Raw genomic sequence first — 20,655 nt, 5'->3', positions numbered from 1 at the left:
CTTGGAAGCCTAATTATGTGCAAGGATGAGGCGGGATTGGACGTCTGGCTCCTCGTTGCCATTCTGGCGGCAAAAGAAGAGAAACTTGAAATGAAGGGAGAGCGTCTGCAGGGACGTCCCCCTTTTTCGATTGCGAGCTCTCATTATTTTTTGCAGCTTCTTGTGTTGGTGGAGACGACAAGGATGCGCTTCTATTATCGCCGACGATTATCTTCATACTCGCAATGCAAAATCATGCGCTTCTCTCGGAATATCAAACAATCATTCTGTTTGAGTCATTCACACCGTGACTGCTCGGGTTCATGTCTTTTCTGTCTTTGGGTTTCGCCACAAATTTTGGGACACATTTTTGGGGTTGCAGACATTTGTCCACCTGATCTTTAGATGAGGATTTTTTTTTTTTTTTTTTAAATACAATTTCGTCCACAAACGTTTGATACATAAACTTTTGTCCTACAATATTTTGGAAATCAAACTTTTCTTTTCTATAATTGATGTCATGTTTTTTGTCCACCAAATTTGGATTTTGGTCTACCATGTTTTTGGTGGGCTTCTGTCCAACTGTTTTTTGGGGATGCAAACTTTTGCTCTCAGATTTTTGTCACAAACTTTTGTCCCATCATTTTCTGGTGCAAATTTTTGGACACAACATTTTGGCATTTTGTCCGTCAACTTTAAGATGCAAATGTTTGCCTCAACATTTTAGGACACAACATTTTATCTCACAATTTTGGGATGCAAACCTTTGTTTGAAAATTCTTTCAAATACATTTTTTTTAAATTATTCTTTTAAACATTAGGATGCAAACTTTTGTCCCCCGATTTTTTTGTCTCCAGATTTTTATTGACAAATGTTTCGATGCACGTACACTTTTGTGCCCATATTTTTACTAGCCAGATCTTGGGTGAAAGTCTTTTTGTTCCTAAATATTTGTTTGCAAATGTTGGGGGACGCAAACACTTGCTTGATTCTAACTGAAACTTTTACATACAAATGTTTGGCCACTTTTTTGTGCTCTTAAATACCAAAAGAAGGATTATTTGTCAAATAACACAGACGCCAACCAGTTTATAAACATTTATAACTTCTATTAACAGCATCGTTACTTTTCTATGCACGATAATAAATGGTTGGAGGAGTGGAAGCAATTAATAATGAATTGATTCATTGACTGGCGGCATGCATAATAAATAAACTCAGTCGGACGACTGAGAGGCACCCCAGGGTGGCCTTTCCTGCCCGTTTCTATTTTTACCTCCGCCAAGGCTGTTAGCATTCCTTTCCCATTCCAGATCACGACGCTGATCAACCACAAAGAGCGTCCCAGGAAGTCTGAGCGCACCCTCGCGGCCATCCAGCGCGTTGGCCAAGCGGTGAGCGTGGCGGTGGGCCGCTTCGTCGCCGTCGGGGAGGCCATCGCCCTCGAGAACCACGAGCTCAAGGACGAGATGGGACACGCCTGCTTCGAGGCGCGCCGTGCCGGTCAGTTTGCCAAAAAAAAAGAGCCCGGATCTCAAAAATCTATTGGCCACAAGTGTGACGTTATACCTCGTCTGTCCTGCAGGGGACGCCATAGCGCAGCTGACCGACGTGGGTGTGGCCTGCGCTCCCCCCTCGCCGGCGGTGACGGTGTACAGCGACCGCACGGGCATGGTGAAGGCCGCCCGGCTGCTGCTGTCGTCGGTCACCAAAGTTTTGGTGCTGGCCGACCGCATCGTCATCAAGCAGATCGTGGCGTCGCGCAACAAGGTGAGAAAAACAAAAGGCGATGTGTTTTTCGAGTTTTGCCCTTTCAATGCCTCTGCCAGCTTAATGCTAACTCATAATAGAAATGTCCATAGACAAGCTAACGCTAATAGTTGTATGGCCAGCAATTGGCAGCACTGGAGGAGACCCAGTGCTGCCATCTGCTGGCCATAGTTATTTATTTATTTATTTCCCCAGCTTAATCAACAAACTAATGGCGGGCGGATCGATATTATCGATATCAAGTCAGTATCGATATTATAGATATCAAGTCAGTATCGATATTATCGATATCAAGTCAGTATCGATATTATCAATATCAAGTCAGTATCGATATCAAGTCAGTATCGATATTGTCAGTATCGATATCAAGTCAGTGTCGATATTATCGATATCAAGTCAGTATCGATATCAAGTCAGTGTCGATATTATCGATATCAAGTCAGTATCGATATCAAGTCAGTATCGATATTATCGATATCAAGTCAGTATCGATACCGGCACTATAATATCAATCTATTAGTTTCGAATCGTAGTGGTAGTAGTCGGATCGATACCAAAAATGGCAGTATCGCACGCCACTGCATCAAACCAGAGCAGGCCAACTTGATATGTATTTGCACGCGGCCAGACACGGGTTTGCATGAGCAGCGAGTAATTCAACTCCTGCGGCAGGTCCTGATGACGCTGGAGCATCTGGAGCGCGTCAGCACCTTCCAGGAGTTTGTGCAGATCTTCAGCCAGTTTGGCAACGAGATGGTGGACTTTGCCCACCTCACCGGAGACAGACAGAACGTGAGTGGACGGTCAACTTCGCGTGTTCTAGTAGCCTTTTCCCCAGCATTTTTTGTAAAAAAAAATAGTTCATACTGTACAGTAGTGGTGCAACGGATCACCAAAGTCACGGGTTCGGATCACGGATTTGAGTCACGGATCGGATCGTTTTTTGAATTAGCAAAAAAAGATAAATAGTACTTTGCCTTCTTTTATTTTGTAAAGCTTTTCCCATTAAATTAAAAAAAAAATCAAAATGTCTAATATAGCCTTTTAGGATTTAGGAACACAACTCTTAAGTGCAATATGAGGCAGAAACATTTTTTTTTTTTTTACGTGGTTCATGTGTAAAATAACAAGGTATTAATGGCTTAACGTTGTTTTCCTATCACCTAAGCAGCTAAGTTTGACATTTTGAGATGAATGTTTTTCTTTTTTAATGGGCAAACGTGATTTATAAAATAAATGAAGACAAAGTTCTATTTATCTTTTTATATACATAATGAAAAGACCTCAATGTGAAATTGAAAGCACTTCCCTTCCTTTAAACATGGAGAGTGAATTACAAAGTAGCTTTGGTCCAGAATATTGAAAAATAATTCAAGTAAGCGGTCAAACTTACCAGCCGGCACACTTGTTGGTCATGCTAACAGCTAGCCGCTAAGCCACTTACGTCGGAAACTTCCGCCGTATCACACAATGGCGGCGTAATTCATTAGCGGCTTCTTAGCGTCCTAAATTAGCGATTGAATATGAGTTTGGCGTTGTGTTGATGTTGGTCGCAACGACGTTATCAATCAAAGAAAGGGAAGTCAAGCTCGCCGTCGCGCCACGACGTGGGCCACCTTCAAAGTAAAAGCGTCCTCAGGCTTATTTGCATTGCCGTCAATGTTTTACTGTATTGGGTCAACTTTAGGCTTAGCGTGTTACGTTGAGTATGTTTCAACGTCCTTCACATGTCAGAATGGACTGTGAATGCGCACTTTTTGTTTTTTGGCAACCCATCCGCGGATCGGGCCTGATCCAAACCAACCGCGGATCAATGGCGATCGCCACGAACTGTATCGTCGAGGTGCTGTAAATGCGCATGTTGTCGTCCCCTTTGGAGCAGCTCGCACCTTTCATGTGTTGCAGCTGAGCGAGTGAGCGCAGTTGGGGGTGGGAGGGGTGGGGGCGGGGGGGGGGGGGGGGGTGGAGGGGGGATAATGACGGATAATTACATCGTCTTTGTGCTAAATTGCCGAGAGCGCGCGTTGACTCTTTTGTCCCTTGCCCAAATCTTCCTCGTGCCCGGTTATGTCCTTCTCGATCTATTTTTATAACAATCCTTTTTTTTTTTTTTTTGATTTTTTTTGTTGTTGTTGATTTTTTTTTTATTTTTTTTTTATCCCTTTACTTTCATGAAAGAAAGAGCTGGATGGAGTCGAGCCACTTTTTTGCCATCTGCTGTGCAATCGTGCGTGCGTTTGTTTTGTTTTGCGTGTCGTCATGTGTGTGTTTGTTTTTGTGTTACAGGACCTGAAAGACGAGAAGAAAAAAGCCCGTATGGCGGCGGCTCGGGCGGTGCTGGAGAAATGCACCATGATGCTCCTGACGGCCTCCAAGGTAAAAAAAAAAAAAAAAATAATAAAAAAACGCTGCCGTTGGCTTTGAGAAGGAAATCCAGCTGAAGTTTGCAAAACCAATATTTCATGTCGGTGGCCGCAGACGTGCCTGAGGCACCCGGACTGCGAGTCTGCCCGCGTCAACAAGGACGCCGTCTTCCAGCGGATGCGCTGCGCCCTCGAGCAGGTGGTGGACATCGTCACCGAGGCCCGCGGCTGCGCGGACGGCGCCATCCTCGCCGCCAGCCTCTACAACGCCGTCAAGGACTACACGGTGCCGTTTGATCTTTGCGCGCGTTTTGAGTCAGCAACTCCGGAAGACGTTACACGCAGCGTAACGCGGTCGGTTTGCAGGAAAGCTGCGTCGCTGTGCATTCGTGTCAAACTTCAATAAAGACGAAAACACAAAGTGCAAAGCAGTCACGATAAAACAATTGAACAGTAATAGATGTAATGATAATACATATATTTGAGGAGACAGAGGTGAAGTTGTCATTTAAAAAAAAACGTGCACAAGTTGCTTCGTGTTCAAAATGAACCAGCTCTTAATAGTGTCCCAAAGACGTACTTATACGTTTTTAATGTTTGTTTGTTTTTTTATGCTAGAGCATACAGAAGCCTTTGATGCAGCCTCCCTACTGCAGAGAACGGTTGGATAAATGGTTGTTATTACACAAACTGCCAGCAGGTGGCAGCAGAGCAAAAGAGACCAACCAGGGCTATGTAGATTTGTGAATAATGATGAAACTTAGCTATAGTCTAATGCTAATTGCTGCAAACCGGATACAAATGTACTTTTTTCCTGATGAAAGAAGAGACATTAATCTTTCATTTGGTAGGTTTTATGTTTTTATAGCAATAGAAGAGAATATTCTGTGGGTCGATTGAAAACACATTTAAGCGACTGGCGGCCCTAATGTTTAAATGAATAAATTGCTGCCTCGTTTATCATGATGTAAATTAAATGAACAAATATTTCAATTGTTTTATTATTTATAGACAAATGACCCTTCAGCTAAAAAAATTAAACATGAATGTGATTTAGCAATTAAAAATACAATGAATTTACTAGTTTATTAATTCTGTTGGAAATTCAGGAAAAAACATGAAGTATACTCATATTGAAATGTTTCTTTTGTCTACATTCAAACCATGCAATAAAAAGTAGCTGAAAAGTTTCACATTTTGAATGTGGCCGAAATATTTGCGTTTCCTTTGCGCAGACGAGCGTGGAGTGCCTGCGGGACAACCTGCGCTCCTCGCCGCCGGACGGCGTGGGCCGCCAGCTGGAGGCGCTGGTGGAGCGCACCGAGGACTTCACCGACTCGCCGTACACGGGACACGAGCAGCGGCAGGCCATCCTGAGCATGTGCCAGCTGGCCCGCCAGGACGCGCACCAGCTGCTGCGCGCGTGGACTCAGGCCGTACGCAACCTCAATATAACGCTACCTTGACCTATCGGTTGAATTGGCTCAAATTCGGAAGCGACTCCATTTTCAAAATCTGGAGAGAGAAAAAAGTCCGATTTTTATTTGTTTGAAAGGAGCTAATATCAGCCGATGAAATCAACTAGCCGATTAATTGGTTGGGCCCAACTCAAAAGTCAAGGTAGAACTGTACTTCCCGCTGTATTTCTGAAACCGCATGTGAACCTTCTTCCGTGTTGTTCGGTCCCTGGTCCGGCAGCAGTCGGTCCAGGCCAAGGAGACCACCGAGGAGTTGGAAGTGGCCATCGCCAAATCGTGCCAAAGCGTCGACGACCTCAGACGCGAGGTGAGCGCCCGTTGAGGCCAGCGAGCTCAAGCTCATTTTTCAGGGAAATCATATTTTACAAAGGCAGAAAGTGTTTCTGGTAAGGAAAATGAAAAATAGCACTCGATAGTCATTTACTTTATAAAAACATTCAAATATGCGTTGCTTAAAAGGAACCTGACAGCGATGCTATTTGTTAGCAAAGTGCCAAATCCAGGTCCAGAAAGTAAAAATCTTGCCACCGTTTGGCTTTAGCCTCAGGTGCTAATTAGCTAGCTAGCACTCATGGTGCTCATTTATCTGCTAGGGAGTGTTAGAGTAGACAATATTAAGTATTGTACTCTTTGCGTGTTCAATTAACTGAATGGTGAGATTCTGTTGAAGAAGTTCCTTTGCAAAGGTTTTAATTACCAGAAGCTTCTGGTTGCACATAAGACAAACCATCCAAGCGATGTCTCTGTTCAAATGTGATTCTTTCTCTCCAGCTCACATCGTTATTTATTCACAAAAAGGGTTCAGAAAAAGGTCAGCCCACAACACACCTGGTTACAACTGAATACAAGAGAATCCGTTCCCATGGGTATAAATCAGATTAGAAAAAATACAATAATAATAAGCCTGACTCCCTTCCGACACAGCAGAATCCCCGGAACCTCCCTTTAGATTACGAATGAATAGACAGACCCGTTGCTCTTTCTCATGAAAGTAACACAGATAAGAATATAGGTCTATTCATACAGCCATACTGAATTAACATAATTATAAACGGCTAAAATATAATTTAAAACTAAAAAACAATGTTAATAACTCATCAGGAGCGAGCTAGCTAACTAGCACTCACCCATGGTGTTAGTTAGCTAGTACCCATGGTGCTCGTTTACCTGCTAGGCAGCGAGCTAGCTAACTAGCACTCACCCATGGTGTTAGTTAGCTAGCTAGTACCCATGGTGCTCATTTATCTGCTAGGGAGCGAGCTAGCTAGCTAGCACTTATGGTACTCGTTTACCTGCTAGGGAGCGAGCTAGCTACCTAGCTAGCACTAGGAGCTAGCGGCAAACTGTGTCAGGGTTTTTACTTTCTGGACCTGGACTTGCCAGCTCCGGGCGTTTTGCATTGTTTGCTAGCATTTAGCGATGAGATTGTTTTAGACAACTTGTTCGTAACTCCTCTGATTTCTCTCAGCTTCACAAGGTGGCGGTGGGCCGCGCCTCCGAGCTGCTGAGGGTCCACGCCGAGCACTCGCCGCTTCGCGCGCTCAAGGCCGCCGGCGTCGAGGGCAACCTGGAGGCGGTGGCGCAGCATTCCCGAACGCTGACCGAGCAAAAGGAACAACTGGTGGAGGTACGAAAATCGGAGGGTGGGAAATTGTGACGCCGAAGCGCTACCTGTTGCCTCCGCAGAACTGCCGGCTGCTGTGTCACGTGTCCGGGACCGAGCCGCTGGAGATCACCTGCGTGCATGCCGAGCAGACCTTCCACGTGATTGGCCCTCAAGTAAGCGCCGCGCGGCTGAACGGAATTGATCCTGACGCCGTCCGTATCCCGTCTCGCTGCGGCAGACAAATGACGTCCGACATGTCCGAGAACAGCGCGTCCACATCGGCCTCCTCTAATCGTGTTTGCTGTGGGAAATTGTCCGCGGCGGTAATTATCCGGTACGGTCCTCCGGGCGAGATGACGACGCGGCTGCCGAGCTGAAAAGTCAAGCCGTCAATAATGCGTCGGCTAGGCTGTTAGCCCGCCAGGCTAATTGGCTATTAATGAGAACACCGCAGGGGGCTGACCTCATTTCCTGTGGGACAAACGAACACCTACGTTTTAACATTGATTATTTTTTTATTATTTTTACCTTTTTATTGCTGTATTAATGCAGGCTGTCGCTACTTTTTTCCTGAATAATAATACACTAATGATCATATGAATTGTGATATTTCTTTTGACGCGTTTCCGCCCAGATCATTTCGGCGGCGCGGACGCTGGCGCTGCACCCGTCCAGCAAGATCGCCAAGGAGAACCTGGAGGTGTTCTGCGAGGCGTGGGACTCGCAGCTGGGCGACGTGGCGCTGCTGCTGCGCGAGATCAACGACGTCCTGGAGGGGAAACGAGGTGTGCGCCGTTTGCAGGAAGACGCGACTCCGTTCACATCTGAATTCAATGCGCTTGTTTTGTGTTTCCAGGAGACAAACGAGCGTATTTGTCACTTCCCAGATCCGGCGTGAGTAGCGGCGCGCCCATCAGTGCGTCTCCCTCATCCATCGCGTGATCAGATACGGCATACATCTTTTTTTCTTTTTCTTTTCTTTTTTCTTACTTGCAGAAGCAAACTGCTCATCTGAAGAGCGCCAATCCCGTCAAGTTGGATGCTGAGGTGAGGCCGCGTGTTCGCTGTCGTGATACGAAGATTTCTATAAAAATGGGGCTCTTGCTCTTGTCCAACTCAATTTTTGTCGTGGGCCGCATCATAATTATGTTTTTCCTTTTTCTTTATTCATATATTCAACCCTTTATGAAATATTAAATTGTAGTGTGGCTTCAAGGCTTGATCATTGGTTGCTCGGGTCTTGCATTACGTCCCTTATGATGAGGATGTATTTGTCACTCTCATTCTGTCCAGTCACTTTTAATTTGTAATTGCTCTGCAGTTGCTTTTGTCCCTTGTAATGATGATGTCAGTTGCTATGCAGTTTTCTCTTGAGATGTTGTCAGTTGCTATGTTCCTTGTGATGATGAAGTTGTCAGTTGCTATGCAGCTGCTATGTCCTTTATGATGATGTCAGTTGCTATGTCCCTCGTGATGATGGTGTCAGTTGCTATGCAGTTATGTCCCTTGCGAGGTTGTCAGTTGCTATGTCCCTTGTGGTGATGTCAGTTGCTATGTCCCTTGTGGTGATGTTGTCAGTTGCTATGTTTCTTGTGATTATGAAGTTGTCAGTTGCTCTGCAGTTGCTATGTCCTTTGTGATGGTGTTGTCAGTTGCTATGTCCCTCATGATGATGGTGTCAGTTGCTATGCTGTTATGTCTCTTGAGAGGTAGTCAGTTGCTATGCAGTTATGTCCCTCCCTTGCGATGTTGTCAGTTGCTATGTCCCTTGTGATGATGATGTCAGTTGCTATGTCCCTTGAGGTGATGATGTTGTCAGTTTCTATGCAGTTATGTCCCTTGCGAGGTTGTCAGTTGCTATGTCCCTTGTGGTGATGTCAGTTGCTATGTCCCTTGTGGTGATGTTGTCAGTTGCTATGTTTCTTGTGATTATGAAGTTGTCAGTTGCTCTGCAGTTGCTATGTCCTTTGTGATGGTGTTGTCAGTTGCTATGTCCCTCATGATGATGTGTCAGTTGCTATGCTGTTATGTCTCTTGTGAGGTTGTCAGTTGCTATGCAGTTATGTCCCTCCCTTGCGATGTTGTCAGTTGCTATGTCCCTTGTGATGATGATGTCAGTTGCTATGTCCCTCGTGATGATGGTGTCAGTTGCTATGCAGTTATGTCCCTTGTGGTGATGTCAGTTGCTATCTCCCTTGTGGTGATGTCAGTTGCTATCTCCCTTGTGGTGATGTCAGTTGCTATCTCCCTTGTGGTGATGTTGTCAGTTGCTATGTTTCTTGTGATTATGAAGTTGTCAGTTGCTCTGCAGTTGCTATGTCCTTAATGATGATGTCAGTTGCTATGTCCCTCGTGATGATGGTGTCAGTTGCTATGCAGTTATGTCCCTTGCGAGGTTGTCAGTTGCTATGTCCCTTGTGGTGATGTCAGTTGCTATGTCCCTTGTGGTGATGTTGTCAGTTGCTATGTTTCTTGTGATTATGAAGTTGTCGGTTGCTCTGCAGTTGCTATGTCCTTTGTGATGGTGTTGTCAGTTGCTATGTCCCTCATGATGATGGTGTCAGTTGCTATGCTGTTATGTCTCTTGAGAGGTAGTCAGTTGCTATGCAGTTACGTCCCTCCCTTGCGATGTTGTCAGTTGCTATGTCCCTTGTGATGATGATGTCAGTTGCTATGTCCCTTGAGGTGATGATGTTGTCAGTTGCTATGCAGTTATGTCCCTTGCGAGGTTGTCAGTTGCTATGTCCCTTGTGGTGATGTTGTCAGTTGCTATGTTTCTTGTGATTATGAAGTTGTCAGTTGCTCTGCAGTTGCTATGTCCTTTGTGATGGTGTTGTCAGTTGCTATGTCCCTCATGATGATGGTGTCAGTTGCTATGCAGTTATGTCCCTCCCTTGCGATGTTGTCAGTTGCTATGTCCCTTGTGATGATGATGTCAGTTGCTATGTCCCTTGAGGTGATGACGTTGTCAGTTGCTATGCAATTCCTATGTCCCTTGTCCCTGCTCTCACAATCGACAGTCAAAGTTTCAGCATCAAGTGTTGTTTCTCGGCCATCTGAATCCAGTCCGCTCAGAGGTTTTTCTTCAGCCCCGCTCGCTGTTGTTCCTTTTGTATTTTTGCATATAAAGGCTCTCCTGTTTGTCTTGATTGCGTTTGTGTCCCAGTTGCGCCGCTGACGTGACGCGCTTGTTGTTTAGGAGCAGAGCGGCGTGGCCAAAGTGGGCCTGGAGCTGCGGCTGCTGTCGTCCGACGTGGACGGCGAGCTGGAAAAGTGGGAGGAGCAAGAGCAGCAGGTGGTCCGCCACAGCCAGAGTGTTGCCAGCATGGCTTACAACATGCACCTCTTCACCAGGTTTGCATGCGCAAGCGGAAACACGCGGTCGTCATTGATAGCTTGCTGGGGCTTCATTTGCTGTGCTTTCACTTGCCAGAGGCGAAGGCCTGCTCAAGACCACGCTTGACCTTTTCCATCAAGCTGAGGTACTTCTTCTACTTGCCTTCTTCATGTTATTGGATGTGGTGGCCATTATTTGTCCCCGTCCTCCCGTCTTTCAGACGATGCCATTTGTTCCGAGATTGATTCGGCAGAAGATGAGGCACGCTCCTCCTTACCGTGCTCAAATCACTTTCTTTTTTTTCTTCTTTGTTTGTCCTCCAAGGTTCTGTCGGAAGAAGGATTCCAGCTGTGCTCCTCCCTGCACGTCTTCTGCACGCAGGTCAAACAGCTCCCCCTGCTGCTCACTAAAGGTAGCGCGAGCCCTTTTCCATTTCTTTGATTTCTCTTTTCAGCTGCTTGGTGAGGAGAAGTCGACGCTGACGTCCGAGGTGGAGAAGCTGGCGGTTTTGTGTCAGCAACTGCAAACGGGCGCCAGGGCCCCCGTGCAGGGCAAGAGCGCCACCTTCCAGAAGGTGCGACACAACCACGCGGCGCCACATTTGGCAAAATACTCGACAAAAATAATCACAACACTTTTCTGAAACTTCGTCTACGTTCACGAAAGGGAGATTTCTCTCAAGATGTCACAAATGTGTGTTTGTTAGTGAGCACTTCTACTTTGCCGAGATAATCCATCCAACTCACAGGTGAGGCGTATTACGATGCTGATGATTGCACAGGTGTGCCTCAGATTGCCCACACACAATTTGACGAGTTCCTTGTGGATCTTGATGCGTATTCTCCTATTAACACATCGATTCTGTTCTTCTGGGCTTCAAGCTTCGGGAATAATTGGGAACTTATAAATTGCTTTTTTTTTTAAATGACATTTTAAAAGGAACTTTTTTTTCTTTTCTTTTTTTAAAGGAACTTATTATTATTTGTATTCAATTTTTAAAAGGAACTTGTTTTTTAAATGTAATTTAATTTAAAAAAATATATTTATTGTGTCTTAGGTCTGTTAACATTTATAAGCAGTTAACTTTTTCACGTCACTTATCAAATGTGCTCATAAAATAAAATTTGTGTGCAAAACTGTAGATTTTGAGAAGATAACATCTAATGAAAAATACAAGAAATACGACATCAACTAACACTTGCATTTTTGTGAATAGTCAAAACTAACGGGAAATAAGAACATTTTGTGTCACGTGTGAAACAGGAACTAAAAAGTCCAAATTTATCAGTCAATATTATAAAAGAAGATATTATTTATGTACAAATTATCCAAACTACAATTAATAAACAATGTTATTTGAGAAATAGGCCTGTTATGTTTCTTTAAAAAAATTTTTTTTAGTTCATCTCATGAAAAATGCGATCCAAAAAAGGGAGAACTGAATTGTTCCTGAGGGCTCCTGTGTTGTTTCTTAAGGTGGACTCGTCCATTCAGACGACCAGGAGCATGTTGACCCTCATCCTCAACATCCTTCCGGCGTGTAACAAGCTCAACACAAAGGTGATGCGCAACACGCACTTGCCATCGACGACACTGTTTATTGTGTTGACGACAAAGAGTGCATTTGTACATGGACCCAAAGTTGGATATCCGATCAACGCTCAATCGTCTTCCCAATGCGCTCGTGTGGCAGCAGTGCAAGTCGGAACGGAGCAGCCTGGGCTCGCCGCAGGACTGGCGCCCGGACGTCTCTACGCCCGCCCGAGATGCCGACGCCGTTCTGCACAACAGCAACGATGGCAGCCGACATGACGACTTTGCCGTCAAACCCTTCGAGCAGCACATGGCCGGCCTCAACCTGTTGGAGAGCAACTAAAACGCAGGGCGGCCTCGGGAGTGTCATTACCGAGATGACCGCAGGGTGGCGACAAAGCTGCCCAAAATGAGTCCAGAACTAAAGATGATTGTTTTGTGTTGTACAAAAGTGCATTGGAAAAAGTCTACGCACCCCTGTTCAAATGCTTGGTTTTTGTGTTATTAAATGATTAAATAAAAGATGACTTTAATTTTAAAAAGGGGAAATAAACTGATGTAATGTGGTTGCAGTTTTTCAAAAATGATTTTTAACACAAAATCCTGGCATTTCGACAGGGGTGTGTAGACTTTTTATGTCCACTGTAAACGTCGCTGCACACCCGCTATGTGATTGTCTTGTGATATTTGTCTGCTTTATGCTATTGTTACACACTGTGCCATATAAGGACAAAAAATATATCTATCACAGTTAATTGCCAAATATGATCTTAACGAGTAATTTGTTTGATTTGTGAGACGCAAATGTTGGACGACGGTACTTGGAGGTGTATGCGGGATGCGCGTGACGCTTTTTGTTTGTCTCAGAATGTGAGCAGCTAAGGATGCTGGGTAATAAGACGGTTCAGATGTGATGAAATCATAGCTCTAGTTTTGGATATAATGAAAAAAAAAAAATGACATGATGGATGAATAAACAATATTTTTTATTAAATCACTCTTGTTTTTAAATGATGTATACAAATTTTAAACTAAACCATAAATAAGGCTTTGAAACTATATACAACCTCCAATGGGTATCGGATCCGATACAAAATCGAGGTTCACTGAGCAACATGAAACTGAAGAGTTAAAGAACAGAAAAGATACTGGAAGGCGGCCATTTTGGTTTCATTTTTATCAGGGGTTCTTCAAAAAAAAAGGTCCCCAGAACCCATACCAGAAAAGACGGCAAAAGTCCAGCATTCAGGCCCACACGACCACACGCTGAAGATTCCCATGGCGCGCACGCACAGTGCAAGTCTGCTTGCGCAATTGAATTTCTGTTTCACGCAAATCTTGGGTCACGACAGCTGCGTGTGCTGCGCCGGCGGCGGCGGTGCTGCGCCGCGTCCGGCGACCAGCTTTTCAAAGTCGTCTCTGCTCAGAAGGTTCTCTGTGATGCTTTTGCTCTCCTCAAACTTGGGCAGGATGACCGCAATGTAGCCGTCCGTCGATGGCTGCGCGCACAAAAAGCAAGACAAATCTCAGCGTTGGACTTTATTAGTAGATAAAACGATCTCGCGTTGCATTAACCTTCTCCTGTAAGAGAGCGGGTCGTTCCAGAATGTTCTCATTGACCTCCAGAAGACGTCCCCTGATGCAGCTGCCGCACAGGCAGGTTAGATTCATGCAAAATCCTCCACGCGAGAAATGTCAAAACAAAACGGGAGGCCTCACCTGTAGACCGTGAACTCCGTTTCATCCGTGCACGTTATCCGACACAGAGGTGCAAACTCCGTCAGAAACTGACCTCCCTGGCGGACGCAAAGCGAGAAAGGTGAGTAAAAAAGAAAAAAAAAGAAAAAAGCAACACATCGACAGTGGGTGAAATTACCCGCTTGGACTTTCCGGACACTTTGTTGTTTAAGCGGCTGCAGCCGTTACTGATCTGGTAGTTGATCTTTGCGACGGTTCGACCTTTCTCCAGCAATGGGTGAGTCTCGGCCAAGGTAATGACACAAATTCTGAAGATCGTGAACAGCCACAAATAAGACTTGTATTATTCCGCGTATGGTCATTGGTTAGCCCTTTTTATATAACATTAAAGAACAAAATAGTTACCTGTTTGAATGCTGAAGGATGCAGTGGTCCTCACGTGGCTTTCCCTTCATATCTATTAAGATAAATGCATGACGTATAAAATACATACACACAAAACATTCATAATAATACATTAAGAGACTTGCTATTATTTATACATTTTAATGTATTTTCCCCCCACAACAGCATTGTCAGGACTGTATCCAAACCTAACATCACAACATATTAAATGTTCTTCAGATGTATCATATAAATATAATTCAATTGTGAGTGTTTGTGCCAGTTCTTCAGCCTCAAGTTTACTGCGCTTCACACGGCGGCTAGGCTAACAGCTAAGTTACTCACACACCAGTGACACGGGCACCATTTAAATTGTATTTACCGGCTCTGTACCATCGTGTGTAGTAACGGTCGATCACCGAAGGCGCGGCGGCTTCAGCGACTTTTTGCTCCTCGTCGTCGTCCATGAAATGGATTTAAAAAGAAATGCGATGGTCACCTTATTTGAAGCTGAAACCGTTTTTCCCCGTCGGACAGGAAAAAGTGTTACACAAGAAAATGGTCCGCTCCTAAAGAGACGTTCAGAAATGTGTTCCTGTTTTGTAAGTTCCGCGTGTAAACAAAATGCAAGCAACACGTACGAACGTACTAACAATGATAGAGTGAAAATATAAACACACGTTTAAGGAATGTGAAAGACAACTAAAACGATGTTAGAATCCGTCAAGCATTCGCCGCGGACAGTTCTATGAACAGATGAGTAAAGTCAGTATTTCTATTTTCTAATTTCCAAGATATCGTTTGAATCCAAGGCGGGAAAAGTGGACGCCATATTCGTTGTTACTGTCACTTTTGTTGTTTTTGCTCGCTTTGTGTATTTGTGTAATAGTTCAGTATCGATTCCCTTTTTGTGTCACAAGAATATAAACTCAAACAAACGTACTAATACTGACTATTGCACCAAAACTGTTGACATACGCATATTTCTTCTCAGTATTTAAAAGCAATCCCCAAATAATTTAAGAATTATTGTTACAGTAACACGAATTCTTCAACATAATTGTTATGATTATTTTTCAGATTTCTTTGGCTTGTTCTAAGGGCGGATCTGTCTCACGCGGTGGTGATATCTGTTCATATTTTGGGGACATTGGAAAGCTCGACCTTGAAGGCCTTCACGAGACTGACAACCAGTTGACTGGATTCGGCCTACGCTTTGCTGCCGGGGTTTCACGTCACCGAGCCAATCAAGTAAGTGTCGTTCATAAGACGCTAGCGACTGATAGACACAGCATTTCATCAGTAAGTCACTGAAATACAGACCTCATAAAGTGCAAAAGGGTTTTTACTGCGTCACCCGTCTTTTGGACAGTTTTTCACTTTGTCCACTAGATGTCACACTAGTACAACCAACGTGGTGTCTGTCGAGCCACTGAAATTCCTAAAACTGTGGATGGCTGAAGAAAAAAAAAAAAAACCAAGTGTTTGTGAGCTACCTTTTCCAGCTCTATCTCAATATAATATCAATCACATCCCACTCATAACTGTCAGGTGTGGCGTTAGGCACAAGACAAGTTGCGTAATAATGAAGTTGTCGTCTTTACTTGCCACGATTAAGACTGAGAGAATGAAAGAGCACGCGGGGGGTTTGAGGGCCGAATGGGTTTTCCGTGTATCTTACTGTCTGCGTTCAGTCGGAAAGTTTTGCTATTGGGTGGAAATAGTCGACCTAAAGGGAGAATCTTGCATCAGCCTTGGAATGCAAAAAGCAAATGGCCAGTGGTGTTTTGGTAGGAAATCAAAATGGTGGCACACCAAACACTTAGCGAGGCTACCAGGAACATTATTACTTTTGCTTGCAGATTTTTTTCTTTTAATTTCACTTTTTATCAAAACTCATAAATGTTGACAAATGTAATCAAATTTTAGCCGGCAAGTTAGCACAGCAAACAACAGAATTTGTGACAGGATTTTCCCTCAAAGCCGTTCGTGCCCAGTAAAAGATGTTGCTAATAATAATAAATTCAGTGAAATGTAAATATATACAACAAAAAAAGATTTTGCAGTTTAAGTTTTTAAATGAACAAAACGTGGCAACATAACATTTTAGCTACCTTGCTAGCAAGCGTACAAACCAACAAAATGCATCCGATTAATGGTTCCATGTTTCGGCTGCTAATTGTCGTTCGGAAGACTTTGACACAAAAATATCACTGTATCATTATGATCATCATTTAACACTAAACCACTGCTTAAAAAAAAAAATACAAATACGTTTTCTTTTCACCTCAGCGCCATCTGCTGGAGCTCGTGGGTCACCGCCCCACTTGCCCCAAAAACCAAATACCTTTAAAGGCACGATAGCTCGTCACTGTGATGATACGGTTTGCTTTTTTTTCGAACCTAATCGCACCATTTTGGACTTGTAAAAGTTCCCGGGAGTCCAATAAACCAGCCCCGATGAGCGTCAGCTGTTCCCGGAGAAGCGCCGACGCGCTACGCAGCCTTCCTGTTCTTGCTGTTTAGGCATTCTCAAGTGTTTTTCAGCGCTCCGCTGTCTATTTGTATCCGTCAGTCTGTGTACATTCCCTGCATTTCACCACTTATTGTCGGAACGCTCCTTCCCGAGGGGGTTCACCGGCGGGCCGGCGTCGCTGGAGTGTCTGCAGCTGCAGCACGCACGCGCGCGCGCACACGCACGCACACAGAGCTCCACGTCAGCTACTACCGCCACACTTGGCTTCTTCTTTGGCACGAACAGAACCTCCCTCCTTCCACGTGGACCTGGTCCAGAAGCTTTGGGAGCCAGACAAGGAAAAGCTGAAGAACCAGGATGAGTCTTAGCAAGTCATAGCCCATTAAAGTTCTATGAGGCCGAATTGTAAGGACATTGTAGCCAATTAGAAGCCAGAAGGGGAAAAAAATCCTGGACGAGACGCAATAACACAAGCAAATGTGTGTGTGGAGGCAATCTTTTTGTTTTTTTGTGATTCACAAACAGCCGCAGTCCACATGAACTACTGTGCATGTTTACAAGCCTTGCCAAAGCACCAGGTGGCGCTACTAGCCCGAAGTATAAGGCCATCTTGGCTAGCTGGAAACAAAATTGATAAGTTATGGAAAAATCGTCTTCAAATTGTCAAAATCGGCTCTTTGAGTTTTTTTTATTGTGGGAATCTGCATTCCCACAAATGTGACTTTTTTTTTTTTTTGCCGTGTAGCAACGGCCACATATAATACTTCCGATTTACACCGTTCAAACTTGCTTCAAAAATTCACGACGTCGTCTGATTGCACATTTCTTACTGTATTCACGCAATTTAACGTTAAATATCAACTTTCCCGATTCATTTCCAATGGGGGAGACATTGAATTGTTTCCCAAGTATCACTTTCCAACTTGTCATCATTAGCAAGTGTCTGACGCTGCCCGGTGGCACAGTTGATAAAGTGGATCATTTGATCATTTCTCTCTCGACAAGTTGCACTTCGTCTCGTACTGTGTTGACTTTGCTATCTTGTCGTGTATTCCGTTGCTAAAATAATACAAATGTAGTGTTTTGTTAGCGCCACACTTGACTATTGGGGGTTGCCGAAAGCGCGTTTGTGTTTTCTTCGCGGTTGCCATGGCGACACTGAGCTCACTCATCACATTGTTGCCCTTTTGAAAGGAGTTCACATAGCAAAGATGCTTTATCTTGGGGTTGAATCTTTCAGTATTTTTTAGCGTTCTTTGCATGAAATGTTTGCCCATCAATCATTGGGACGCGCATTTCGTGGCCAAAGTCAACTTTCCCTCTGGCCATGACAGACTCGGCCGTAAATTGTCTTTATGATGAGACATTTTTTGACTTGACGTTTCTTGACTTCTTGAACGATTTCCATCAAGTGCAGACCCTCAGGGTTAGCGCTGAGAAAGCCAGAAACACGTCAAAACTCTTGACTAATGACTTGCCGAGACTATAAGATGAAGTTGCCCGTCTCCTGCCGCTACCTTTTAGCTCGGCGCTAACATTACAGCTGTTTGTTGGCATGGATACGACTTGTCGGCTGCAGGTTATTTTTCTTTTAGCGTGCTTAGAACTCACATCCCTTGTTAGCGTGGATGTTGCTAGTTAGCATAGAGTCATTCGGTTAGCATTAGAACATTTTGTTAGCGTTGATTGAGAGTGGCTAACGGCTAGCAGCTGCTTCTGGTTAGATTTAATAAGACACTGAACATTTCGCTGTTCTTAACGAGGACATCAAGCATATGGGAAGTCATTTTTCTTTTTTTTTGTGTGAAAACGCCGGGTTCCAATACTGAGCGGATAGGTCGCCATCAATCACGGGGCTACTTCCTGCCTTTAAATCATCCACTCGAGCCGTTAAGACGTCGGCCCCGGCGGCTAATTTGTCCACGTGGGTCGTTTTTCTCCGACAAACTTCAGCCAGTTGAGTTGAGACGCCGACAGCAGTGGAAAGAACGCACACAGAGTTAGCGTGCGCATGTGACGACCCCCCCCCCCCAAGCTATTTATGAGGTTTCAGGCGGCACGTCTAAACCAGACCCGAGCTTTAATTTGGCCTTAATCACCGCAACCGCTTCTCCTTTGCCGCGTTTTTTCATAAGGCAGAGGTAATCACGTTTAACGAGGCCTACGTGAATAAACATGAGGTCAGCAGCCAGCCTCGTTAACGTTCAGACGTCAAATCGGAAAAAGGCAAGTCCGACACGGAGCACGGAGCAGTCTGGCTGTTCCGGGCGACAGCTCAGCTGGCATCAAAGGCGTTTAAATTCCATCCAAATATTCTCCCTGACGTCTTCTCCGGAACAGCTCGCGCTCGCCTTCCTTCCTTTTTCACTTTCCACATGCAAATGCTTGTTTTCTTTCCGAATATGACCCGCGCCCCCCCCCCCCCCCCCCCCCCCCCGAGCGCCACCAGACCTTCATTACCTTGCATCTCACCTCATGCAAATGTGGTGCGACGTGGCTCTCTTAGGGTTGATGTGCCAATTGGATGAATGTGAAAAGCTCCATTTGTTTTTGTTTCTTTAGTTTCCAACTTCGGCCTTCCTGGGTGGAGTTTGCATGTTCTCCCCGTGCTTGCGTGGGTTTTCTCCGGGTACTCCGCTTTCCTCCCACATTCCAAAAAAAACCATGCATGGCAGGTGAATTGGACACTCCAAATTGTCCATAGGTGCGATTGTGAGTGTGGTTGTTCGTCTCTGTGTGCCCTGCGATTGGCTGGCGACCAGTTCAGGGCGTGCCCCGCCTACTGCCCGAAGCCAGCTGGGATAGGCTCCAGCAACCCCCGCGACCCTTGTGAGGACGAGCGGTACAGAAAATGGATGGATGGATGGAGTTTCCAACTTAACCAAAGGCCAAAAGTAGCTCGTAACCACAAATTGTTGACATATTATATTTGCTTCTCATGCTGTATCTTTTCATTTGCGTGTGATTTTGAGAAATATCAGCACCATATTTGAAGTGGGCAGACTCCAAATTCTGCGTGAGAACTTCCATTTTGCACCAAAAAATGGATCACTTCACTTTATTTCACCTCGAGCGACTATTATATAAATAAATGAATGGGGGGGAAAGTTGGGTGAACTCGAACCTGTGGCGTTTAACGAAATGTTTTACACTTGTCTGATAACAACAAAAACAGAACTGCTGTCCCTTGACCTCAATTTTAAGAAGTCAATTCAGTACTCGGCACATTTGTTTGGAGTATTTACTAACATTGTTGCCATTAATGTTAATCGTTGATATTTGATTCTAGTGTGTATGTAAAAGGAAAGTGAAGCTCATGCTGGAATCATCTTTTGAATGATAATGAGGAGAAAGTGGAAAGTAATGAAAGATTGATTTGGAGCGCTGCGGCCGTCCTTCCACGCTGGAGGTGAAGTCAGACGTTTGGACAGCTGCTCGGGAGCATGCGGAGATCACACCGCGGGGGTCGTTGCACAATCGCTGGCTTTTCATTTCCGCGTCTCATCTCGACGTTCTCTCTTTCCTGACAGCTCATGGGACTCACGAGACATCGTATTCGGCGCAGGGGTGGGCAATCTTTGGAGGGCCTCGTCTTGGTCGTAAAAAATGAGCCGATGGGCCGAGTCGTTTGGAAATTAGGTAGGAAAAATCGAATCAATTCTATATGTTCCGTATATCCTTGCGTTTTCATTTTATGATCATTACTTCATGTTTATATGTTAAGTTGTTTCTTTCTTTTTTCTTTTTTTTTTTTATATATATATTTTTTTAATTTTTTTTATTTTTATTATTTTTTTATTTATTATTATTTTTTTTTTGTTTCTTTCTTTTTAAATATCTCAAACAAATCAATTGGCCAATTATTTAATGTGATGAATACACCATTAAAACTGTTCAAGGTTAAAAATAACCTAAGATATGTAAAAAAACAAAAACATATTTTTAATATAATATATTTTATTAAAGCCATTTTCAGAAGTCACATTTTTATATTTTGTCCAGAATGAATTTGGTTACTTCCTCTTTTTTT

General features: G+C 44.2%; 2 protein-coding genes and 1 long non-coding RNA gene across 11 annotated transcripts in view; 2 read left to right on the top strand and 1 right to left on the bottom strand.

Annotated features, from left to right (window-relative positions):
* ctnnal1 (catenin (cadherin-associated protein), alpha-like 1) overlaps positions 1 to 13,061 on the top strand; it is a 34,513-nt gene extending 21,452 nt beyond the window's left edge. For 4 of the 8 annotated variants that reach the window (XM_086063325.1, XM_086063326.1, XM_086063322.1 and 1 more), the window contains 18 exons: positions 1,294 to 1,483; positions 1,566 to 1,750; positions 2,423 to 2,542; positions 4,037 to 4,126; positions 4,229 to 4,399; positions 5,349 to 5,549; positions 5,812 to 5,898; positions 7,060 to 7,218; positions 7,278 to 7,370; positions 7,832 to 7,982; positions 8,054 to 8,091; positions 8,194 to 8,244; positions 10,397 to 10,551; positions 10,631 to 10,679; positions 10,859 to 10,915; positions 10,989 to 11,108; positions 12,011 to 12,094; positions 12,177 to 13,061. In XM_086063325.1, the coding sequence (XP_085919451.1) occupies positions 1,294 to 1,483; positions 1,566 to 1,750; positions 2,423 to 2,542; positions 4,037 to 4,126; positions 4,229 to 4,399; positions 5,349 to 5,549; positions 5,812 to 5,898; positions 7,060 to 7,218; positions 7,278 to 7,370; positions 7,832 to 7,982; positions 8,054 to 8,091; positions 8,194 to 8,244; positions 10,397 to 10,551; positions 10,631 to 10,679; positions 10,859 to 10,915; positions 10,989 to 11,108; positions 12,011 to 12,094; positions 12,177 to 12,410 (2,235 nt within the window). In that variant the 3' untranslated portion in view covers positions 12,411 to 13,061. The remainder of the gene's footprint in view (positions 1 to 1,293; positions 1,484 to 1,565; positions 1,751 to 2,422; positions 2,543 to 4,036; positions 4,127 to 4,228; positions 4,400 to 5,348; positions 5,550 to 5,811; positions 5,899 to 7,059; positions 7,219 to 7,277; positions 7,371 to 7,831; positions 7,983 to 8,053; positions 8,092 to 8,193; positions 8,245 to 10,396; positions 10,552 to 10,630; positions 10,680 to 10,858; positions 10,916 to 10,988; positions 11,109 to 12,010; positions 12,095 to 12,176) is intronic. The other 4 variants (XM_086063328.1, XM_086063327.1, XM_086063323.1 and 1 more) reach the window with 3 other exon arrangements.
* abitram (actin binding transcription modulator) lies at positions 13,035 to 14,708 on the bottom strand. Of its 2 annotated transcripts, none has more exons than XM_086063330.1 (6): positions 14,532 to 14,708; positions 14,171 to 14,222; positions 13,944 to 14,073; positions 13,787 to 13,863; positions 13,643 to 13,712; positions 13,035 to 13,566 (listed from the first exon to the last, which is right to left on the bottom strand). In XM_086063330.1, the coding sequence occupies exons 1-6, from the start codon at positions 14,614 to 14,616 to the stop codon at positions 13,411 to 13,413; spliced, it is 570 nt and encodes a 189-aa protein (XP_085919456.1). In that variant the 5' UTR covers positions 14,617 to 14,708; the 3' UTR covers positions 13,035 to 13,410. The 2 variants fall into 2 exon arrangements, with proteins under 2 accessions (XP_085919456.1, XP_085919457.1); XM_086063331.1 differs by having other exon boundaries at positions 14,543 to 14,684.
* A 61-nt stretch (positions 14,709 to 14,769) lies between these two features.
* Positions 14,770 to 20,247, top strand: LOC147157373 (uncharacterized). Its single transcript, XR_015091043.1, has 3 exons — positions 14,770 to 14,914; positions 15,230 to 15,400; positions 20,156 to 20,247. It is a non-coding gene; the product is annotated as an uncharacterized LOC147157373 (long non-coding RNA).
* The last annotated feature ends 408 nt before the right edge of the window (positions 20,248 to 20,655 follow it).

Source organism: Leptonotus elevatus, chromosome 19, assembly GCF_054856555.1.
Source record: "Leptonotus elevatus isolate MCC_2025b chromosome 19, RoL_Lele_1.0, whole genome shotgun sequence".
In the NCBI taxonomy this organism is placed as follows: domain Eukaryota; kingdom Metazoa; phylum Chordata; class Actinopteri; order Syngnathiformes; family Syngnathidae; genus Leptonotus; species Leptonotus elevatus.
This window is presented reverse-complemented; position numbering and strand designations above follow the sequence as displayed.